Source organism: Ostrinia furnacalis, unplaced genomic scaffold (assembly GCF_004193835.3).
Source record: "Ostrinia furnacalis isolate ACB-3 unplaced genomic scaffold, ASM419383v2 OfSCF0932, whole genome shotgun sequence".
Lineage (NCBI taxonomy): Eukaryota > Metazoa > Arthropoda > Insecta > Lepidoptera > Crambidae > Ostrinia > Ostrinia furnacalis.
The window spans coordinates 567,086-586,443 of NW_021131171.1; the positions used below are offsets into that span (position 1 = coordinate 567,086).

The following is a 19,358-nucleotide window of genomic DNA, read 5'->3' on the forward strand; positions in this document are numbered from 1 at the left end:
GACCGTAGAATTCACATCAAGCATTGAGTCACAAAACTAAAAAATGTATTGGATCGCCGCCATAATTATGTACGTTATTTCTGAAATTATGTATAATGCGTATGAAATACAACTCACTAAAGTAAGTGTGTGCGTGAAACACTCACTCTTCTTTGTTTTCTGTGTTTTAAACAGGAATTTTGGAACAAAATTGTTTATGTAATTTAGAGCGGAAAACTCGTGAAAATGTGGTTGTTGATCCTTTTATCATTAATGCATTGCCGCCTCTTGACTGTTATTGCCATTGGCGTATAAAATTGAAAAGTTGTTTTTATCCCAAATGGTTCATTTCATGAAGACATTTTTTCTATCTCCCAGATAGAGGGTGTTAAATTGATAAAAAATGTATGATTAGTATAGGTTACGTTATTGGTTCTCTTTTTGCCTTCGGTACAAAATACATATTAGTCTTTATTTATTTATCGTAATATACTTTTCGTTGCGCCTTTATCGGCCTTAGAAAATCACCTTGTCTTCAGCTTACGATATGGCTAATAGAGCAGTTTTCAATTAACCGGTACGTAATAGTTCTAGTGGTGCACTTAGCGATGGAAAGTAAATATAGATAGGCAAATGTAAAATGACCGATACTTATTATTATAAACGAATGCATGCTTTTCAATAATCAAAATCGACAACGTCCTACAAACGACTTTGAGTAGACACGCCCACAAAAGATAGTATGACTCAATAGACCCCACTGAAATCATACCTATTAATCAACATTAAATTAATTTTATTTCGTTTACAATCACGTATTTAATAGATTAAGGAAAACTACAAATTGACTTAGTTATTAAATTGTAGCATGCATGCATATCTTTAACAGGTAATTATGTTCCACTGGTTTACCTGGTTTTAATTAATGTTGTTCACACGACGAATTCGAAGCACGTCTTGAAAAAAGAGTTATGATTAGCACTTGAGCATCATCGCCTTAATAATGACATCATTACAATAATTGGTGAATAATGATATTGTTTACGCCAAATGGTAATTGCGTCAAATTTACTCTTAATAAAAGTAGCAGCCCAGTAGCCGGTAGTTAACGAAGGAATCTTTAACATTATAAACCGGTACCCTTAACTCGGTGGAGGCTTCTAGAATACATTTTTTTATTATTTCCACGGAATATCAAATTAATAATTTATTGTATTCGAGCGTATTTGTAACCGGAGAAGCTGTCTGCGTCCAGGTGCGAGCGACAATTATGAAAATTAATGAAACGCCTCACAGACCGCACGTCGTCTCGCGGCCTGTTGATTAGCGAAAATAAATAACTGTAATTGAATATTTAATTCTTGAGAGCCAATTAAATTTTCCTGCGTAGAAAACTACTTATGGCTGAGACATTGCGCGAGGGGTATGTTTACCGGCATACTTTAGTTTCCTGCGCATGTAGGTAGGTATATGTTAGTAAATGTGCAAAATACGGATTCTATTGCGTTTTTATAGGAGCGTTCGACATGGATTGTACATATTTTTGAAAAACGATGTCTGTTTTGCAGTACCTACTTGACATCTTGCTTTCAAATGCTATCATTATTGTCGCTATTGTAGCCCCTATTCACTATATGTGCGGGAAGCAAGTAATTTTCCAATGAACGCTTTGGTGTGAAAGTTGAGACTCAATAATTTGTTGCAAGATATTTGAATATCCACAGCAAAATATTGTCCAACATACAAAATATGGAAATGTTGACAACGTTGCAGTGTGTAACAGATAGAGATTTCAATGGATTTTACAAACTATGCTTGAAAACTGAGAAGGGAATGGAATACTTTACAGCCTCGAGATCTTCGTGGATATTTGAAATATTTTCGAACGGGTTTAATAAGTTAGTGTACGTAGTGGAAAGGGTTATCGGTGTCCTATTCAGATTCTGAATTCAAATGTAGAATTTATGAACTGGTAGATGGTTCTTTGACCTGATACCAGAAAAGAGCTTGATTCGGAATCTGCCTCATTGAATTTTGGCCCTAAAGCATTTCGCGAAGCAAGTTAAATGTTCCCATAACTGAATAACTTGGCAATCCAAATTGCATCGTCCCCGATAACCTCGCTACAATGATAGAACGCAGGCAACAATAATTCTTATTAGCGCTATAGACACCTGTCGTGTCACCCGATACCTCGCGCTTTACATAATCCGACCGCGCACCTGGCTGCGGAGCCAAGGACCTGGCCACCGCGTGATCTTTTGTCTAAATCGGATTTTAACATGTTAATCAATAATAATTAAACTCGGTTTTGGTGGAAGAGAAGTCTATCTACTCTGAGGTTGGGTGTTTCACCTCATGGAGAGGGGTGATGCAAGTGCTTCTTGGAGAGTAATTGAAAGCATAACTAAATCCTTTCAGTACATTAATATAATTTTTTTGAGTAAACAATGTTTTGTGTTCTTTACTTAACTCCCTTGGATATGTAAGTACCTATACCTACGTCCAGTCAAATGTTAAGTACGCGTAGTACGACAAACTTTTCCACATGTAATAATTAAGTATGCTAGAGTAAACAAAGCAATTATTTCCACAATTAGAATTCAAGTTTATTCATTAGCATATTCGTGGTTCCTTCCCATGCATGACCTCAAGAGCACCGATAAATAAATAGACCTGTCGGCTGCTCAAGTGTTGCCAGTGTTTATAATCCACTAATACTTAACGTTGATGCATACTACCGTTCACAGCGCTATCTGATTTATTACGTGTCCGAAGGATATTTCAATTAGTAATCTACTGAGTCAGGGGTATATTTTCAAAGCTTACAGTGCTAGTGGTGCGTTTCATAGTATTTTTTGCACCGCATGAATGAATATTATTTAATTACTCGCATGTTCATTGATACAGTAGATGTATAAACACACCGCTACCGCATTACCGGCGATGACTCACGACACTTGACCGAACACAGCGAGGACGCGATATCGAAGTTGCTGGTGGGTGAAAGATGCACGCGCCTCCACTACATCACCGAGATAATCTGTTCGGTTGTGCGTCATGACGCGTTCGAGTGTTTTAAGTAACGAGTGTAAACTAGCCGGCGAGTCTGCAAGCGAATGTCAAAATATCCTCCTTAAGGCTAATTCGGAGCGAGCAATTTATGCGCAGCCCACGCTCGCTGACATACGGCGCTCGCCTCTTACAACCCTTTTATGTACAGGATTTATTGAAGCGACTTGCGCACGCTTCATTGAGCCGCCTGTATACTCCTGGCCATTTGACATGTAACTCATACTTATCGCGATTATGACACAATGCCGTAACTGTGAGGCAGAACACGCCACGCATCACGGATTGCAAATTCTACGTACCACAATCAAACAGTATAATTCCTTGACTCTACCAGATGTTTCTCCTAGTAAACATTTCGAGACGACATTATTTTATAAACAACAGATCACATATGTATTCCATAAACAGATCGTGAAAGAAGTATAGGACGGACGTCGCCAATACTTCATTTCTCTGGCGAAGAGTTTCTGGACGGTGGCCAACGTTTCCGAGAAAACGAGGGAAGGTTACGAGATGTCTCGCCTTACTTTATATTCCTAAATCGTGTCAAAGATAAAATTTTCAAGTGTATTTTGTTAGAAAAAAGTGTATAGGATTGCCATTTGAGATAGGTGTGAAGTGGGGTCTGGCAGCGGTGTCGGGTGCAGAGATTGGGCGGGAGTGGCATCCGTGACGGTTTCTTGGCACTATTTACTGTTAAGGCAAAAGTTATAACGTAATATCTGCTTGGGTGTTCTTTTGGAATGTGTGAGGAGTTCCTCACGTTAATTTGCGTTGGTTTGGGATGGAGGAAATTACGATGTGAGCGGTTAAACGAGTTTGTGGCGCGCAAGTCGCGGCGATGCTGATTGTCGCATCCGCGACGCCGGCGCCGCCACCCTCCTTCCTTATTATGGCGACGCGCGACCATTTTAACAATATGCCTTTAAATTGCAATATTACCAGGATAATCGAATGTCCCACAGCTAATAGAGCTTATGAAAGCTTCCTCCTCACAAACGATTCTGCAGAAATTATAAAATTGAAATAATGCTTGCTTGATGAGGTGTTATCAAACTGAATAAGATTTATAAGTTCCTCGTGATTTGTCCAATGTAATCGACTAGCAGTATTTGACGTAGACAGTAATAAACAAGCTACTGATACTACGTCCATGCTAAGAATACTCAGTTTCGTTCATTCCGTTTGATTGACATAAAGATCAATATGTTCTCACGCAACATGTCGCCGCTTATCAATGCACTCTGAGTGAGGTTAATTAAATAGTTACGAGAGGAGATAACAGTGACGCCTATTTATATATTTATAAGGGCCGGGCCACGTTATCGGGCGCCGCATCTGATAGCCGATCCTATCGACACCTAATAGCCTGTCTCAGCAGACAATATAATAATACATTTTATGCAATATCACGTGTTCATTTCGGTACTAACCGAGTGCGATTTTGGGTAAAAACAATCATTCAGTAGGTGATCGGAACTCCTGGAAAAGTGACTTCAAGTTCAAAAGGGACTTTAGTGAATTTTAAGCGTTTTATTAACAGTGACTTTTCCACGTAGTGCATAAATCTTCTTTGATTCTAGTGCGTGTGACTACAATTGTGGCAACTAGGACGTAATCTCATAATGTCATCTTTTTGGAATACTTTTAAAATCCACAGTGACTCTACTTATGCCTTAAATCATTCGGCAATATTATTCTCCTGCTTTTGTTATGGTGGTTGAAAGGCTTTCATAAATCAAGGATTATCGCCACGGGAACTGTATAAATAAACCTATTTGCTGACGATGTTGTTCGGAGAATCTCACCTTTAGATTACAGGAATACCCTACTAGTGTTGTATTTATGTCCAAGTGGTCACAAATAATTTTACTCGAATACGATAAAAGGTGTTTGAGTAGAGAAGAGCTTTTAGAATCGATTGAAAAAAGCTCACTTAGTTTATGACTCTTTATTATAGTTTGCCATTGAACTAGATCTTCTTAGAAATTATATTGTAAACTATAACAATTATAACATTATAAGAGAGATAGAGATCCATGAAGATAAAAGTAATTTCTAATTGTTTCTTGCGCTATATAAAGTTGACAAAGGCTCTAGATTTGGATGTTATAAACGCCAAGCAATCACTACAGCACTAGTAGGTACTACCGCGCCACAAAGAACGGCTAGCCCGGTCACCTGATGAGACGAGTTTTTACTTTTGAAGTCACCTACTTGTTTTGTACATTTTAACACTACAACTGCAACTTTTATTTTTAGATGTCCGCTCCAGTGCGGTATGTAAATGCGCCTTGTTAACCCGCGTTGTGCAGCCACCAGCAACTTACTTGCACCTATGTATAAATCATTCGAGCATTCGATTTTAATTCGCTTAAATGAAATTTTACGACGCGCAGTTCTTCACTGTGTCATAAATTCAACTTTAAAAATATTGTCAGACAGAGCGCGTTGTGACGTACCTATGCCGCGTAGTTCAACAAGTATTTTTAAAATAACGCATCGGTCATTCGTTCATAGTATAATTTCTTGTAAAATTTCATTAACTTATTGCATAAAAAGTCTACCTAAGCAACTCAATTAGGGCATGAAATCGATAATATTGAACACAGAATGGGCAGTCTCTGAAGTGCATTATAAATAGTAAGTGTAGCAGTTAATCGTTTTTGCCTCTACAGTGGAGGCTAAAATATGGTATTTCTGATATACTTGAGGCTGTACTAGACTCTAAACTGCATTACTGAAAAATTCTTTATTTTTCTCAAGTGAATAAACTCCCGACATCAGGACTGTTTTAGACATACCTAATATAAAAAATTGATAATACTGATAATATAACAGCCAAATTTTTTCATTGTATTGAAATTGGGATAATAAATTCAGTTAATTTCTGGTGAAGTAAAGTACCGATATCATCACATCATATTATCTTACTAAAGAAATGTTTTGTTACTTCAGGAGGAAAATCGATGTAGAGTTGACAGCATTTCAGACTTTCAATTGTTTTTTGCACAAAGTACATTGTACAATTTGTTTCTTGACGTTTGTTTTCGACGAATGACAGATCTTCTTTTGTTATGGAACGCCAGTTTGTTTTTTTTTCCGATGAATGACAGCTTTTCTTTTGTTTCAGAGTGCCAGTTCGACAAGCAGGCACGAGAGCTGGGCTCCACGTGGTTTGCGGACCTGGGCCCGCCTTTCGGCGTGATGTACTGCTTCAAATGTGAGTGTTTACCGGTACGTATTAACTGAATATGTTCAGCTGCTGTTTGACAGAGCGTGACAGTGCGCAAGAGGTTCTAGGCTCGTATACCTACCTGTGCTGGATTTAGTCTTATAATGTCTAGTGGAAGGCAACAGACATAAGATTCAGCCAGCTGTAGAAATTGAATCTTAGATTTATAATTTAAATAACTCCGCTATTTATGAACTGGGTACTTAAAAATAATTTTGAGAATGCGGGATGTAAAATTGTATAGTATGGCTTGCTTATTCCTCACTAGGATTTACAAAGAAAAATAGAGAAAAACTAGTCAAATACCTAAAGATATTGTAACATTTCATTAGAAAAATTGAATAAACGGCAAAACAATTGCCCGTATGTGAAAGCGCGTTCGATATTAGACAAACTTCTACGTATCATGGCAAGCTTTTAACATGAATACTAAAGTAAACAATACTCCGGCACAAGAAAATGTATTTTCTATTACGTCTGAGACGAGAATGCTAATTAATTAGCCATTACATTAAATTGGTACGCAAACACATTAAATTCCAGATGCCTTTACCTACGCTGTGTTACGCTAAATGATTGTTTATTTTAATAGATTACACCATTAATCAATTTCGTCCATTGTCTGGGTGTAGTTAGACAATACGTAATGTCGAAATTCTTAATATTAATGGGCTATTGTTTTCTAACATTTGTTCATGAATGAGAATAGGTCGGTAGAGCTAAGTTTTTGTAAGTATATCGAAGTAGGTAAACAGAATGATTGAAATAATTAATATCTAAAGGCTTATTATTAAGTCAACTGTACCAGTTAATTGAATTTAGCATAATTTTTATTAGCTGTTATTACGTGACTCTCACATGGATTTTGTGTGGCAAAGATAAGCTATGACGTCACTAATTCGCTAACTCAATTGACTATTTATTGATTTTAAAACTACTATTATTAAATGAATTTCATAGCAAATTGAAAAGTAACTGGGTTTTTAAACTAGAATGAAATGAACTTTCAAAGAAATTTAGTCTTTAACTTATTGCAATAACTACTCAATTGCACTAACCGTAGTTGACAAAACACTATATTGTAAATAAACTTGCTTAGAAATTGAAATTTAATATTAAGAGTAAATTCTGATTACTCAATGTTACCTAACCGTAATTATTATTTAACAAGTTTGAAAAATTATTTTATGATTAAATGGTATGGGACTTATGTATAAAGTTTAATATGCTGAATTTAATTTTCGTTATTATTTAAAATTTTGTTCACATTGTCTCTTTTAATTATGCGGGATTTAAAATCGACACCGTTGTTTTTCACCTAAGATGAGAATCTAAACATATTTTTATACAAATCGAAACCATCAGTCGTTTTTTATTCCGCTTATTTGCACAAAGCTATGGTAAACAGAAGCATCTTGTTACTTAAGTTTTTTCTCGCGTATTTTTACTTTCAAACGATACTGTATCGTGTTAGCGCCTCATATTGAATAAGTGATAAATAACAAGTAAATAAAACTCGCAGTAAACGATGACGGCCTGCAATCTTAGCTCACACGGTGTAGGCGGCGGACCCTGAAATATCGTGTATTAACTCCTACATCTCCACGCGAATTTGAATTGTATTTTGTTTTGTTAAGGTAAATAATAAAGTACCGACAAGTTATGCTTCAGTACATTTTTCCATATTATTATCATTTGAAACGTTACTTAGTTGCATATTTGCTGCGCTCACGCACACCATAAATAGACGCGTATCTTTACATTATTCTATTTTGGCAACTAATATTTGTTTTAGTTGTTCTTGAAATATTTTGATAGCCAAGAAAAAAACATCACTTATGTGTTATTTAAAGTTAAACAAAAACTCCTTTTATATACGTTAGTTGAATGAACCTGAGATACTGTATTTATGCAAATGTTAATGTTCTCGGATAAAATTCCCCTATTGTAGAGGGATATTATATCTAGTGGATCACCATACTCTCTTGCAGTAGTTAGTAATGTCTAAAGGCTATACGTCACTTAAAAAGTTTACCATTATAAGCTAACTAGCTGAGCCCGCGACTTCGTACACGTGAAAATAGTTTGATAATATTTTCTGTTTTTGCAAAATTTTTCTTTACTGCTCTGCCCCTATTGGCTGTAGGGTGATGTAAACCCTTCCTCTATGAGCTATGTAACACAAACATATTTTTCAAATCGAACAAGCAGTTCCTGAGATTAGCGCGTTAAAACAAACTCTTCAGCTTTATAGATTCTCCAGTATCATAACTCTATTATTTCCGACTACAGGTGCAGAAGAAGAGGCGAGTGGTCGCCAAAGTGAGGTGTCGGAACATCAAGAACGAGTGTCCTGAGCCGTCCTGCGACACGCCCGTGCTGCTGCCGGGCCGGTGCTGCAAGACCTGCCCTGGTGACGTCAACTGTAAGTACACTTTATATTCACAAAATACAGGGTGACTTAGTAAACAGTATCCAAATTTTTTAACAAGCTCTACATAATATAGAACAATTTAACAAATTACAACTGTGTCTTATTTATTTTTAGTCGTGGTATTTTTCGCAAAAAAAGTATTGAAAATCTAATTCGCTGGTGTCCATATCTTAAGTTTTAAAGGATAACCCTTATTTTCGCACATCATTATATCTATTAAGCTTTGCAGTTTACTGTATGTACGTATTTTTCTATGAATGAAGTAAATTAATCCACGTAAGCCAATTTTGAAACAACATGTTGTACTTTACGCAACTCGATTAAGTTACTAATTTTGAGGCTCTCCTAATTTAGATCTAAGATGCATGACGAATCTATTTAATTCCGTTATTACATAAAAATACTAAAATAGAATATGACTGCATGCATTGAATATTTTCGTAATAATGCCTCTAGATTACGTATAAAAACATAGGTAATGTTTGCGATACGATGCGGTATGGATGATTTTGTCGCTCGAGAATTTGACTGGTAGAGAATGCGACCCGGAATTAATTGCGTCACTTGTACCTAACCTGCACAATTTTAAATAAATAAATAACTTTTCAAATAATATTAACTCATAATACGGCTGGACCAAAAACATATTACTCGTATGTTCAGTATTGTATGGTATGTGGCCTAACAATAGCAAAAGAGCATCGCGATAAGCATACCACTAGTATTAATGATGGACGACCCGACCAAGCCAACTTTTGATTGCGCGAAGTCATCGCTGATCCAATGCTAATTTAAACGAGGCTGAACATCGATTATTATACTTATCCATCTATTGATTTTATGAATTTATTATTACAACTAATTTAAAAAAAAACGAACTATTGCAAATTGCTCTTATTAAATAGAAATAGTTGTTGATAATCTTCAAACGGGTAATATTAATAAATTAAAGTTAAGAAGAACACTTAATCACGTCAGCTTCCGAACAAAAAACTGCACCAAAATCAGACCATTCGTTTAGAAGCTAAGATTATTTCACGTAAGAGGTTAAAAATGTTGGCTATGCAGTTAATTTCACCTAATAAAAATACGCGCAAGCAATGATGTATGTACAGTCGAGGTCAAGAACTAAAATTGGATAAATTTCTCAAAATACCTGGTCACTAAGGTTATTATCGACGTCAGATAATTTTGTTGATGACCTTGCCTTAATTACAATGCCTTTCTGTGCCAAAGTACCGCGAAATACATTAAAGTAATTATGTATTTTATTGACAGCAAATTGCTTCTCACATAACTACACGCACGAATATAAGGGCATAATAATATGGCTATACTCGTATTGTCCCTCTTATATGTATGTATGTGCAAATGTTCAGACTTATTGAGAACAGATAGATAATTATATAATATTTATACTCTACAAATTCAGTGCTTTTTAATCTGTGGGTCGCGATCCATTGAAGGGGTCGCGAAGCATCTATAAAGGTTCAAAAACTACCTCAGTAAAAAAATCAATAAAGTTATAAAGATAGATTTATCTGAAATGTAATTATGCAAATTTTAATGCGTAAATGTTATATGGATTGAAGTATTTGGTCGCTACAACATATTTTGTAACATTATAAAATGCATGAAAAAAAAAGCGAACGGTCGGGGGGGTCGCAAAACATTTTTTCATACGAGGGGGGTCGTGTCATGAAAAAGGATAGAAAGAGTATAAGTAGTAAAAATACAATTCAGATGACATTTTTAGTGATATGAATGTAGTTTCATTAATGAATGCATGGTCTTCAAGTCAAAATAAGTGCCGCACGTTTTGTATGACAGTTTTTGTTGTCTAAAAGTAAATAATCACATCTACATAATCTGTTACAGATTTTAACTTAATTTAGATCAAGGTAAAAATAATGCTTATTGCTTAGTAATTAAGAATAGAAATGTATTTATATTTAGTTACACACTGTTATTGTGATAATGTTTAGTATGCACTAACCTACTTTTAATAAAATACCTAAGACACAGGCAAACAATTTTGCTTAGTTTAGGTATTAATAATTTTACCTTCGCACACTAACCTTAATTTAAGTAAGTGAAATCAAATGTATCTAGGCTAAGTTTTATTAAGTAATAAATTTATTCTTATTCTTATTCTTAATCATTTTAATATAGAGAGGTTTTAGCGATAGTTACACATAATTTGTAAAAAGCTGAAATTATGACAGATATTTGACTTTGTATTCCTTAGATGGTTGAACTCTACATTCGGCTGGACTTTATTAATGTCTGAACGCAAATCACATAGCTCATTGCGGCATCGCAATTGTCGCTAAACATTCGCATGACTTTTAATTTTCTAAATTAATGATGTCACTCATGTTTTAGGTTACTGCCTGATGTCATGCCTTTTTCGGCGCGATATCTGATATTCGGCCGTTTCACAAATGAAACGCTTTATTATGAGATAATAAACTTGCTCATTTAGCGCTAACAGACGTCTTAAGTTGCGTTTTACTGTTTTATTGATTATGGGAATGATTTATAAGATACTAGCTGTGCCTGTGACTTCGCACGCGTGGTAGTCGTAAATCATTCAAGACTGCATTTCATTTGCATGGGACTGCATTTAGTAGAGTCCTTAAGCTCTATCTCGGGACCAATCTAAAAAGGTACCTTAAATTAATGTAAGATAATGTGATGTAGCTGCAATGCAAAAAATATTAAACAAAAGCCTATTATAGTCTTCGAGAGCATGATAACATACATAAATGGCATATGCTTACAATTAACAATTTGAAAACTATGTTTTTGGATAGCTTTTAATAAGATCCTGGCTCCGACTTTTCTGTCAGTGTACAGAATGACACTTGCTATAGCTTTGTATGTATGGATTGTCGTGTCGATTACATTGGAAACGCGCCGCCGACAGGTTAGTGACTCACGGGCCATCTGTCGCGAAAACTACCCGCGCGTGTGGAAATCGACCGAGCGACATCGCTTTATGGACTTTTTGTACGTATTCTCTTTGATCATCGCCATTAATATACCATTTTCGGGCTGCCCGTCTCGCTTGTGTAATATGACACTTCCTCGGTTCGCTCAATTAAAACTATCTATAGACACACATAACGCGTTATTAATGGAATTAATTATGACCGCACCGCGAATTAATTCTGTGAATTAATAATCATTATCATAACACAAAACTATTATCATAAAAACTGTCGCGATGGGGGTTTGAGCGGTAACTTTTTGATTGTCATCATTCATCATTCCATTAAGTGGGTGCGCATTTTTTGCGGAATCGGCAAATTTGCCGACTTTAAAAGGTAATTGCAGAGTGTAAGAAAGTATGCGTATGCGATGTGACAGGAACTCGCCGATGACAAATGACAGTCGGGCTGGCGAAGCGGCGCTCCCACGATTCACTCTCATCAATATACATTAGGTATAGCAACTGCGCGCGGAGGTCCATCGTTTGCACCCACTTCGGTTCATCTTTGAACTGGACTCATTAAATAGTTGCGTGGACTTTCTCCGGGGAGCATCGCGATGATTTATGGTGTGAGGTTGGTCAGTCGCGTGTGGTTGCCGACGTCGCGTCTGCGAGCCGCGTCCAGTCATTAGGCCTATATCGAGAGCATTACAATGGCATTACTCAGATGCACCGGGCGGTGGTGCAGAAATGGCACGCGCAGGTCCCCCCGCGCGCTGCTGCAAATATAGCTGCTGCTGCTGGTTATTCCGGGCGCGGCCGTCGACCCGCCGCCGCGACGCCGTCTGCGCGCCTTTTCAGCGAACACTACTTACAACACACGAATTTTTTGCGAACTAATATCCCCCGATGTCAACGTACGCGCTCTTTTTTCATATCTTAACTCGCATTCTGCAGACGGCGAAAAATCTGCCCGGGTAACGACTCCGATCGCAGTTTGTTTTGAAATCATCAATTCGCCACTTTACGCGCTTAACTCGGCAATAAAATTCGCCAAACAAGAGCCCCATCACTTTTATTGGTTGGCAAAGCGTCGCCGCATATCCTTACGTTTTCCGCGGCTGTATTATAGAAGTTTTCGTTTTACAAATATGGCGTCTATAATCTCAAAGCTCCGACAACGCGAAATTCTATTACGCGCCGTAAAGTCTATCTGAGGCTCGTAACTATAAAACGCATCAAATCTGAATCACTGTAGCCTTTGTGAGAATACCAGTTGGCCGCTTGCCGTAATAATATAGTTTATCGTGCTTTTAATAAATCCTCGGTACTGCAGGACTGTAAAACGTATATTTTTTAATTGAATCCCCGCCAGGTGTTGTTGCAATAAAACTTAATGAATTTCATGCTCATACCTGCACGGGAAGTGGGGTTGCAATTTCAGCGAAATGAAATAGTGGTTAAAACGGGATTTCTGTTGTTTCTTTATATCCTATCTAACTAGGAAAGCACCGCTTTGGGTTTATAACTCTACACGTATATCAAACACGTTTATGTGTATGATTTATTAACGATTTGCGTGGTGTACCTGCCTAGATGCCCGCTAACTAATATAAATCATGAAGTAGTTTTTCGAGTTATCAGCTGCTATTTGCTCTTCCGTGCACTTGATAATTTAAACGACAGTGACAATTAGCGGTCGCTAAGTGTACGTAAACGTGTTAATGTTTGTTCTGGTTTAAGAATTGCTACATACCTACTTTTATTCTTGAAACGATATTATGAATGAATGAATTATGTTGTAGTCTTTTGCAACAATCTGTTGAAGGTGAAATGGAGTATGTTTTCTTATAAAGCGTCTTTAAAATCTGTCTAATTTTTAAACCACCTAGATGCGCGTTTAAGTTTGTAAGTACGTATGGTGATCGTAAGTTCCAGTTTCATTGGTAGTGGCGGTAATAGACTGTTTAGGATATCACATAAATAATATATTCCCCTAATTTCTATGATCTAGAATTAGAAAGGTAAATAGACGGAAAACATCCATTTAGATCCAGATTTAAAAAGTGATTGACGTCATTTATTGACGTTTATTGTACCAATTTCCCAAAGCGTGATAGCACTATATGACGTACATGACGTCACAACTATGATTATCACGACAAATAAACGCTTTTCACATAAAAACAAAGCTACAGAACTAGAAAAACAAATTTAATTAGAATATGAGGCGAAGTGAGAAAAACTCTCAGTTGAACTAACCATTAATGCCTTTATCTCTCTCTCACATCAGCAATAAGTGAGATGGAGTCTGTCAGACATCAGAATTCTTTGCCAAAGTAAAACCACTGATCTCCACTGAGGACAACTTAAATTTTTATAGCACATTGTTCACACTGTTCATGGTCCACCGGTTCAGCAGTCGATCACGAGTGTGTCTAATTCAGAGCGCCGCCGCAGGAATGCGTTAAGGATTTGCCACACTGGATGCGGTCTGCGGTCTGCGGTCAGGTTTAAGTGAACGTAATGTCATCATCATCATCATCATCTCAGCCATAGGACGTCCACTGCTGAACATAGGCCACCCCCAATGCTTTTCATGCTGCCTGGTTGGTAGCGGCCTGCGTCCAGCGCCTTCCACCAGGAACTTTGCTATCTTTATGATGTCGTCTGTCCACCTTGTGGGTGGACGTCCCACGCTACGTTTTCCGGTACTCGGCCTTCACTCCAGAACCTTGCTGCCCCTTGAAGCTCAAAGTTGCACAGCGTGCTATGGAGAGGACTATGCTCGGAGTTTCTTTACGAGATCGAATCAGAAATGAGGAGATCCGTAAACGAACTAAACTTACTGACATAGCCAGACGGATTGGCAAGCTGAAGTGGCAATGGGAAGGGCACATAGTACGCAGAACTGACGGTCGATGGGGCAGCAATGAACGTAATGTATGAACAACATTTTCAGTCAGGGCAACGGTTAGCGGTCCGGGCAAGACGTGGTCGTGACAAGGCAATCTGTCAGCGGAGCGGTTTGCGTTCTTAGTTTGTGGCCGCACGGTCAGATTGCATCAATACAAAATGTATGTTTTCGGACAATGTTGTTCTTACGGGCTGCGTTCTCTTTGACTTGACGGTTGATCGCAGAACGCATCCAGTGTGGCAAATCCTTTATGCGCGGGCGCAGCACAATCGCGTTTTATTTTCGCGGGATCGGTGTCTGCTTTACAACGCATTCCCTGCATAATTTCGTTTGCGACTTTTTTCAAGAAATCGCTTTGATGTTGAATACGGGATAACTTTGGTTTGAATGTATTGAGAAGTAGCGAGTTGATGGGGGTTGATGTTCCGATCACTTCAAAGGTAGATCTTTTGTAGAGTCAAATATTTACAAAGACTTATTATATGTAGAATACAAGTACCTACACACAAGACAATGAAAGCAAACATAAAGGCTATTCTCCTCAAAAAAGTACAACCAGTTTTGCAACGAGAAACATAATGCAATGTTTTTCCGTAAATACGAGTAGTTTACAAGCGGATAATCACAAATGTATGCTATGAAAATCTTGCTTAATTTCAGTTGCTTTGTTATTTGTAACCCAAACAGCGCGGCAGCGCATGCAACAAGAAGCGCTAAAATTCTACTAGCAAACACAATCCTATCGATAAGGTATGATTACACGACAGACATATGCCAGCCTATACGGGGGTGGACAAGCCAGAACCGCGGTGTTCGTTATTATTTTAATGTTGGCTAATGAGAGCGTTAGGCCAATGCGGTTAGTGGGCAAGCCTGTCGTGAGTAATACGGCGTGGTTTGTGGTGTGAATGCGTGACTTGCCAGAACAGGGCTGGACCAAGGACGGCGAAAGGGCTTTCAATGTAAGACCACCGGAGTTAACCGGACTACAGGTAATTCGACGTGTTCCTTATAGGAGTTAATAAGGTGGTTATTGTTGCCTTCATATAGCATGTAGAGATAAGTAATCGCAATTTTGTGCCCTTTTGGATACTGTTAAATTGTTGCCATGCGATGCTATGCCAGCTGCAAAATGTTGCCTCTTTAATTTAAAAAGGATTTTGCTCTACCAAACCTTTTTTAAACCATTCGATCCTCACTCTTTGCTATCGGGTAGACAATGAGATAAACTAACGCTATGTAGGTATTTTATTTGCCCCGTTCTATTCGTACAATTTGAAATTCAATCGCACGGTTTAATTGTTTCTTTCACAACTTGTTGCATAGCCTTTATCCGACCCTGTTGGTTGGCGCCAACGACCCAACCCTTTCGGTTTGCCCTAAACATTAATCTTTGACTCTCGAACAGACACGACTTCGAGTTATGCCGAGCACCTACAGTTATGTAAAGGTGACAATAATCTCAATAGATATACATCTCGTACCTAGCAAAGTGATTTATCTGACACGAAGGTATGCAATCGTCAAGAGCCAGAATATCAAGATAAAATTTTAAATGTCAAACTCGTCGCCATTTATTTAATGCCCTCATATTTTCTTTCTGGCTCAAAATCCTTGATGTTTTTCTTTAGCAAAGAGCAGACGAGTGAAAAACGATTTTAAATAAGCATAATATTGAGCTTCCTTGCTTGTTTTGGCTCGTTTGAATTGGCCAACTGTGTAAAGTAAATTCGTCTCGTTTATGCGTTAAATTCTGCATTCCAAAATACACCAGAACGCTTTCAGGTATATTTTATTCAAATTCCTTTGCTTTTATTCCCGTTTTTCATCTTTAGGCAGAAACAAAACATTTTTAGCAATTATCGAATGGCATTATTATTTATTTGCGCACTTCCCATTAGTTAGGAATCTTAGGAAGGAAATGGTAGGCGAAATTACTAACATGTAACTAAATACTTCCATATGTTAGTGACGTATAAACATCTTCGTAATTTAGTGTTGTTTGTTGAAATAATGCGAGACTTATTTGCGTACTATGGAACATACGCGAAGAGCAAACAGCGGCGCGTCGCGACGCCGCCGCCGGCGCCGCTCGAGGACGCGTGCTCCCTCGACCTGGCGCCTTTAACTGCTCAGATATAGAGTTCACATTTGCATAAACAAATCGCGACTCGCGTAAGTGATAGCTCGCGCCATAATCACTAATTATCATAAACTTACGCAAGTTAGTGTAAGACACTACTCAAATGTGTAGGATTTTGAAAATTCAAACACGCTTTTAGAAAGAAAAGAATAATTTTGGGTATGCTGTTATTACAACTGAAGTAACATTTGTTATTGATAAACCTTTGAATGTTGAATAACTCGCAAGTCATGAAAAGTGATTTGTATTGTTTTTTAGTTGTTTTCTTCGCGCGATAAATAAAATCTTTGACAGCTTTTCATAGATCTGTTTCTGCTTTTCATTCTGTAGGTTCATTGAACCGTTTGGAAAATACGATTGATAAAAAATGATTAATGGAAAATCTACTAAGTTAAAAAAAATCACTAGTTGTAAAAACTATTTAGTGAATGATTTTCACTAATTTAGTATTAAATCACATTATTTAATTAAAAGAGCAAACGTAGAGATGACCTAAGAGAGAAATAGATACAATAAGTTTTGCCAATAATTGATGTTAAATAAACCTACTTAAGACCATGAAGACAATAAGACAGTTGAAGAGTGTTTAGGATCTAAATATTTAAAAATTAATATCTTACTTCAGTTTAATACAAAATAGAATTAAATTTTCGGTACATTTGATCTTAATTTACACAACACTAGAGCTTTAGTGCTGAATTAGTTCGCGTAATGTGCAAGTGTGTAAATGCGTTGTTATTAACGATAGCGACGGAGCCGCGGCGCCGGCGCCACGAATATACGGGTTAATGTGGACAAATGTTAACGCGGTTAAGTGTACTTAGGGCTGCTCTTTCATAAACTACGCTAAATATGATTTTGCATGCAAAAAAAGAATGAGACATGCATAAGCCCCTTAAAAGCATTGACCATTTGTAAGTACTAATTCAATTAGTCTACCTACACGAATAAAGATAATTTTGATTTTTGATTTCATGTCGTGATACTACTTTAATAGCCATAAAGGTTGTAGAGTACAGAATACTGTTATGATATTCTTTTTAATAAAATAGTTGTAAACTTATAGTGTACCTATAGTGATAATCACGTTAAAACTCAAACACCTTGTATACTGGGACCTTCAAATAATATATGCAATCCTTATTTGTCAAGTTTCTTAGACATAGGTAAAAGTTTTAAGTCTGCTAATACTATTTACATAATATTTAGCCTGTCTATGTGTCTATATGCTTTATCACATGTTTCTTCATCTAATTTGACTGTAATTAATAGTAGAGTTATTACAGGAAGTAGTTAGTAGAAAAGAGAGGGGTAGAGAGCATAGTTGTTCCAAGTAGCAATTATAATCGTAAAATGAAATTAAATGGTAAAAGGTTTGAATCAGTTTCGTTTCAGCAAGAGAACCATAAGGCGCTCTCTAGCAAGATAGAGTGGAGACTACGTAAATTGGAACGTTACATTACATATTAGGGATGCCATTATAGCAGTTATACCACTAGGATAGGTAGACTCTGAGTGGCACATCTCTTGATATCTTAGCACGTGAATCATAAATGTAAAATCATGTGATATCTTTGATTGAGCAGTGATTGAGTACAAAATCGGTGCTCTTGCACTTATCTATCCTAGGTTAGTTTAGTTTGCAAATAAATGTGAGCGATAAGAAGTGACAACGACTTAGACGAAATGTTTCTGTAAGTTCCAATAAGTGATTGAAAGTTTTCAGTTACATTACTTTCATCCATGCTTATTTAAAACTAATATTATAAATGCAAAAATAACTGTCTGTCTGCTATCTCTTCATGTTTAAACTACTGAACCGATTTTCATGAAACTTGATACAAACCTAGGGAAAAAAATATAGGGCGGTTTTCATCCCTGTCTTTTTAAAAGCTCAACGAAAGGCTAAAGCGCTGTAAACAGCCCTTGATAGATTTTTTTGTGGCAGATCGAAATTCAAGCGGGATATGCTTTAGGAAAAAGCTAGTATTTAGAATATTTAATGCCACTTTCAACTTCGAACAACCCTATGAGGTGTTTTGCCTCAAACAATGCGTGGACGTTATCTAAGGCGCGTTGAAATTACTTACTACGTTTTCATTATCAGTGCGTTATGTGACGCTCCCACAGAGCTTGCTGTTTGCCACGGGTCAGTTCGCTGCATACCACTAACTGTGACAACAATCCAGAGTTTACTACATAATCTTCTATATACTCGTATATAAAAGCGAAATACCACTGACTGAATTATCACGAAATCTCAGAAACTATAACACCTACAAACTTGAAAGACAGGTAGGTTCCTTATAGGGTGTAAACAACTGCTAAGAACGGATTTTACGAAACTCTACGCCTAAGGGGGTAAAACGGGGTCCACGTGTACGAAGTCGCGGGAGGCCGCTAGTATACTTTATTACAGTGTTACCCAAAACTCCAATTTTCAGGCAATATTTCCAAGTCAAAATGATCTACATATTATACTTTTCTTTTAAAAATTACAAGCGTGACCCACGTCTTCTCAAGATCAGACGATATGTTGCTCTAAAGTGGCCGATCTAGCTATATTTGGCTTTGTAAGTGCCCTAAAAGGCCTTTTATATCTACAAATAAAGAACTTAAATAATCATCTGCAGAATAAAT

General features: G+C 37.1%; 1 protein-coding gene across 1 annotated transcript in view; it reads left to right on the plus strand.

Moving 5' to 3' along the window:
• sog (chordin short gastrulation) overlaps positions 1-19,358 on the plus strand; it is an 86,899-nt gene that overhangs the window by 34,577 nt on the left and 32,964 nt on the right. The window contains exons 2-3 of the mRNA XM_028301495.1: positions 6,188-6,291; positions 8,582-8,714. Of these exons, the coding sequence (XP_028157296.1) occupies positions 6,188-6,291; positions 8,582-8,714 (237 nt within the window). The remainder of the gene's footprint in view (positions 1-6,187; positions 6,292-8,581; positions 8,715-19,358) is intronic.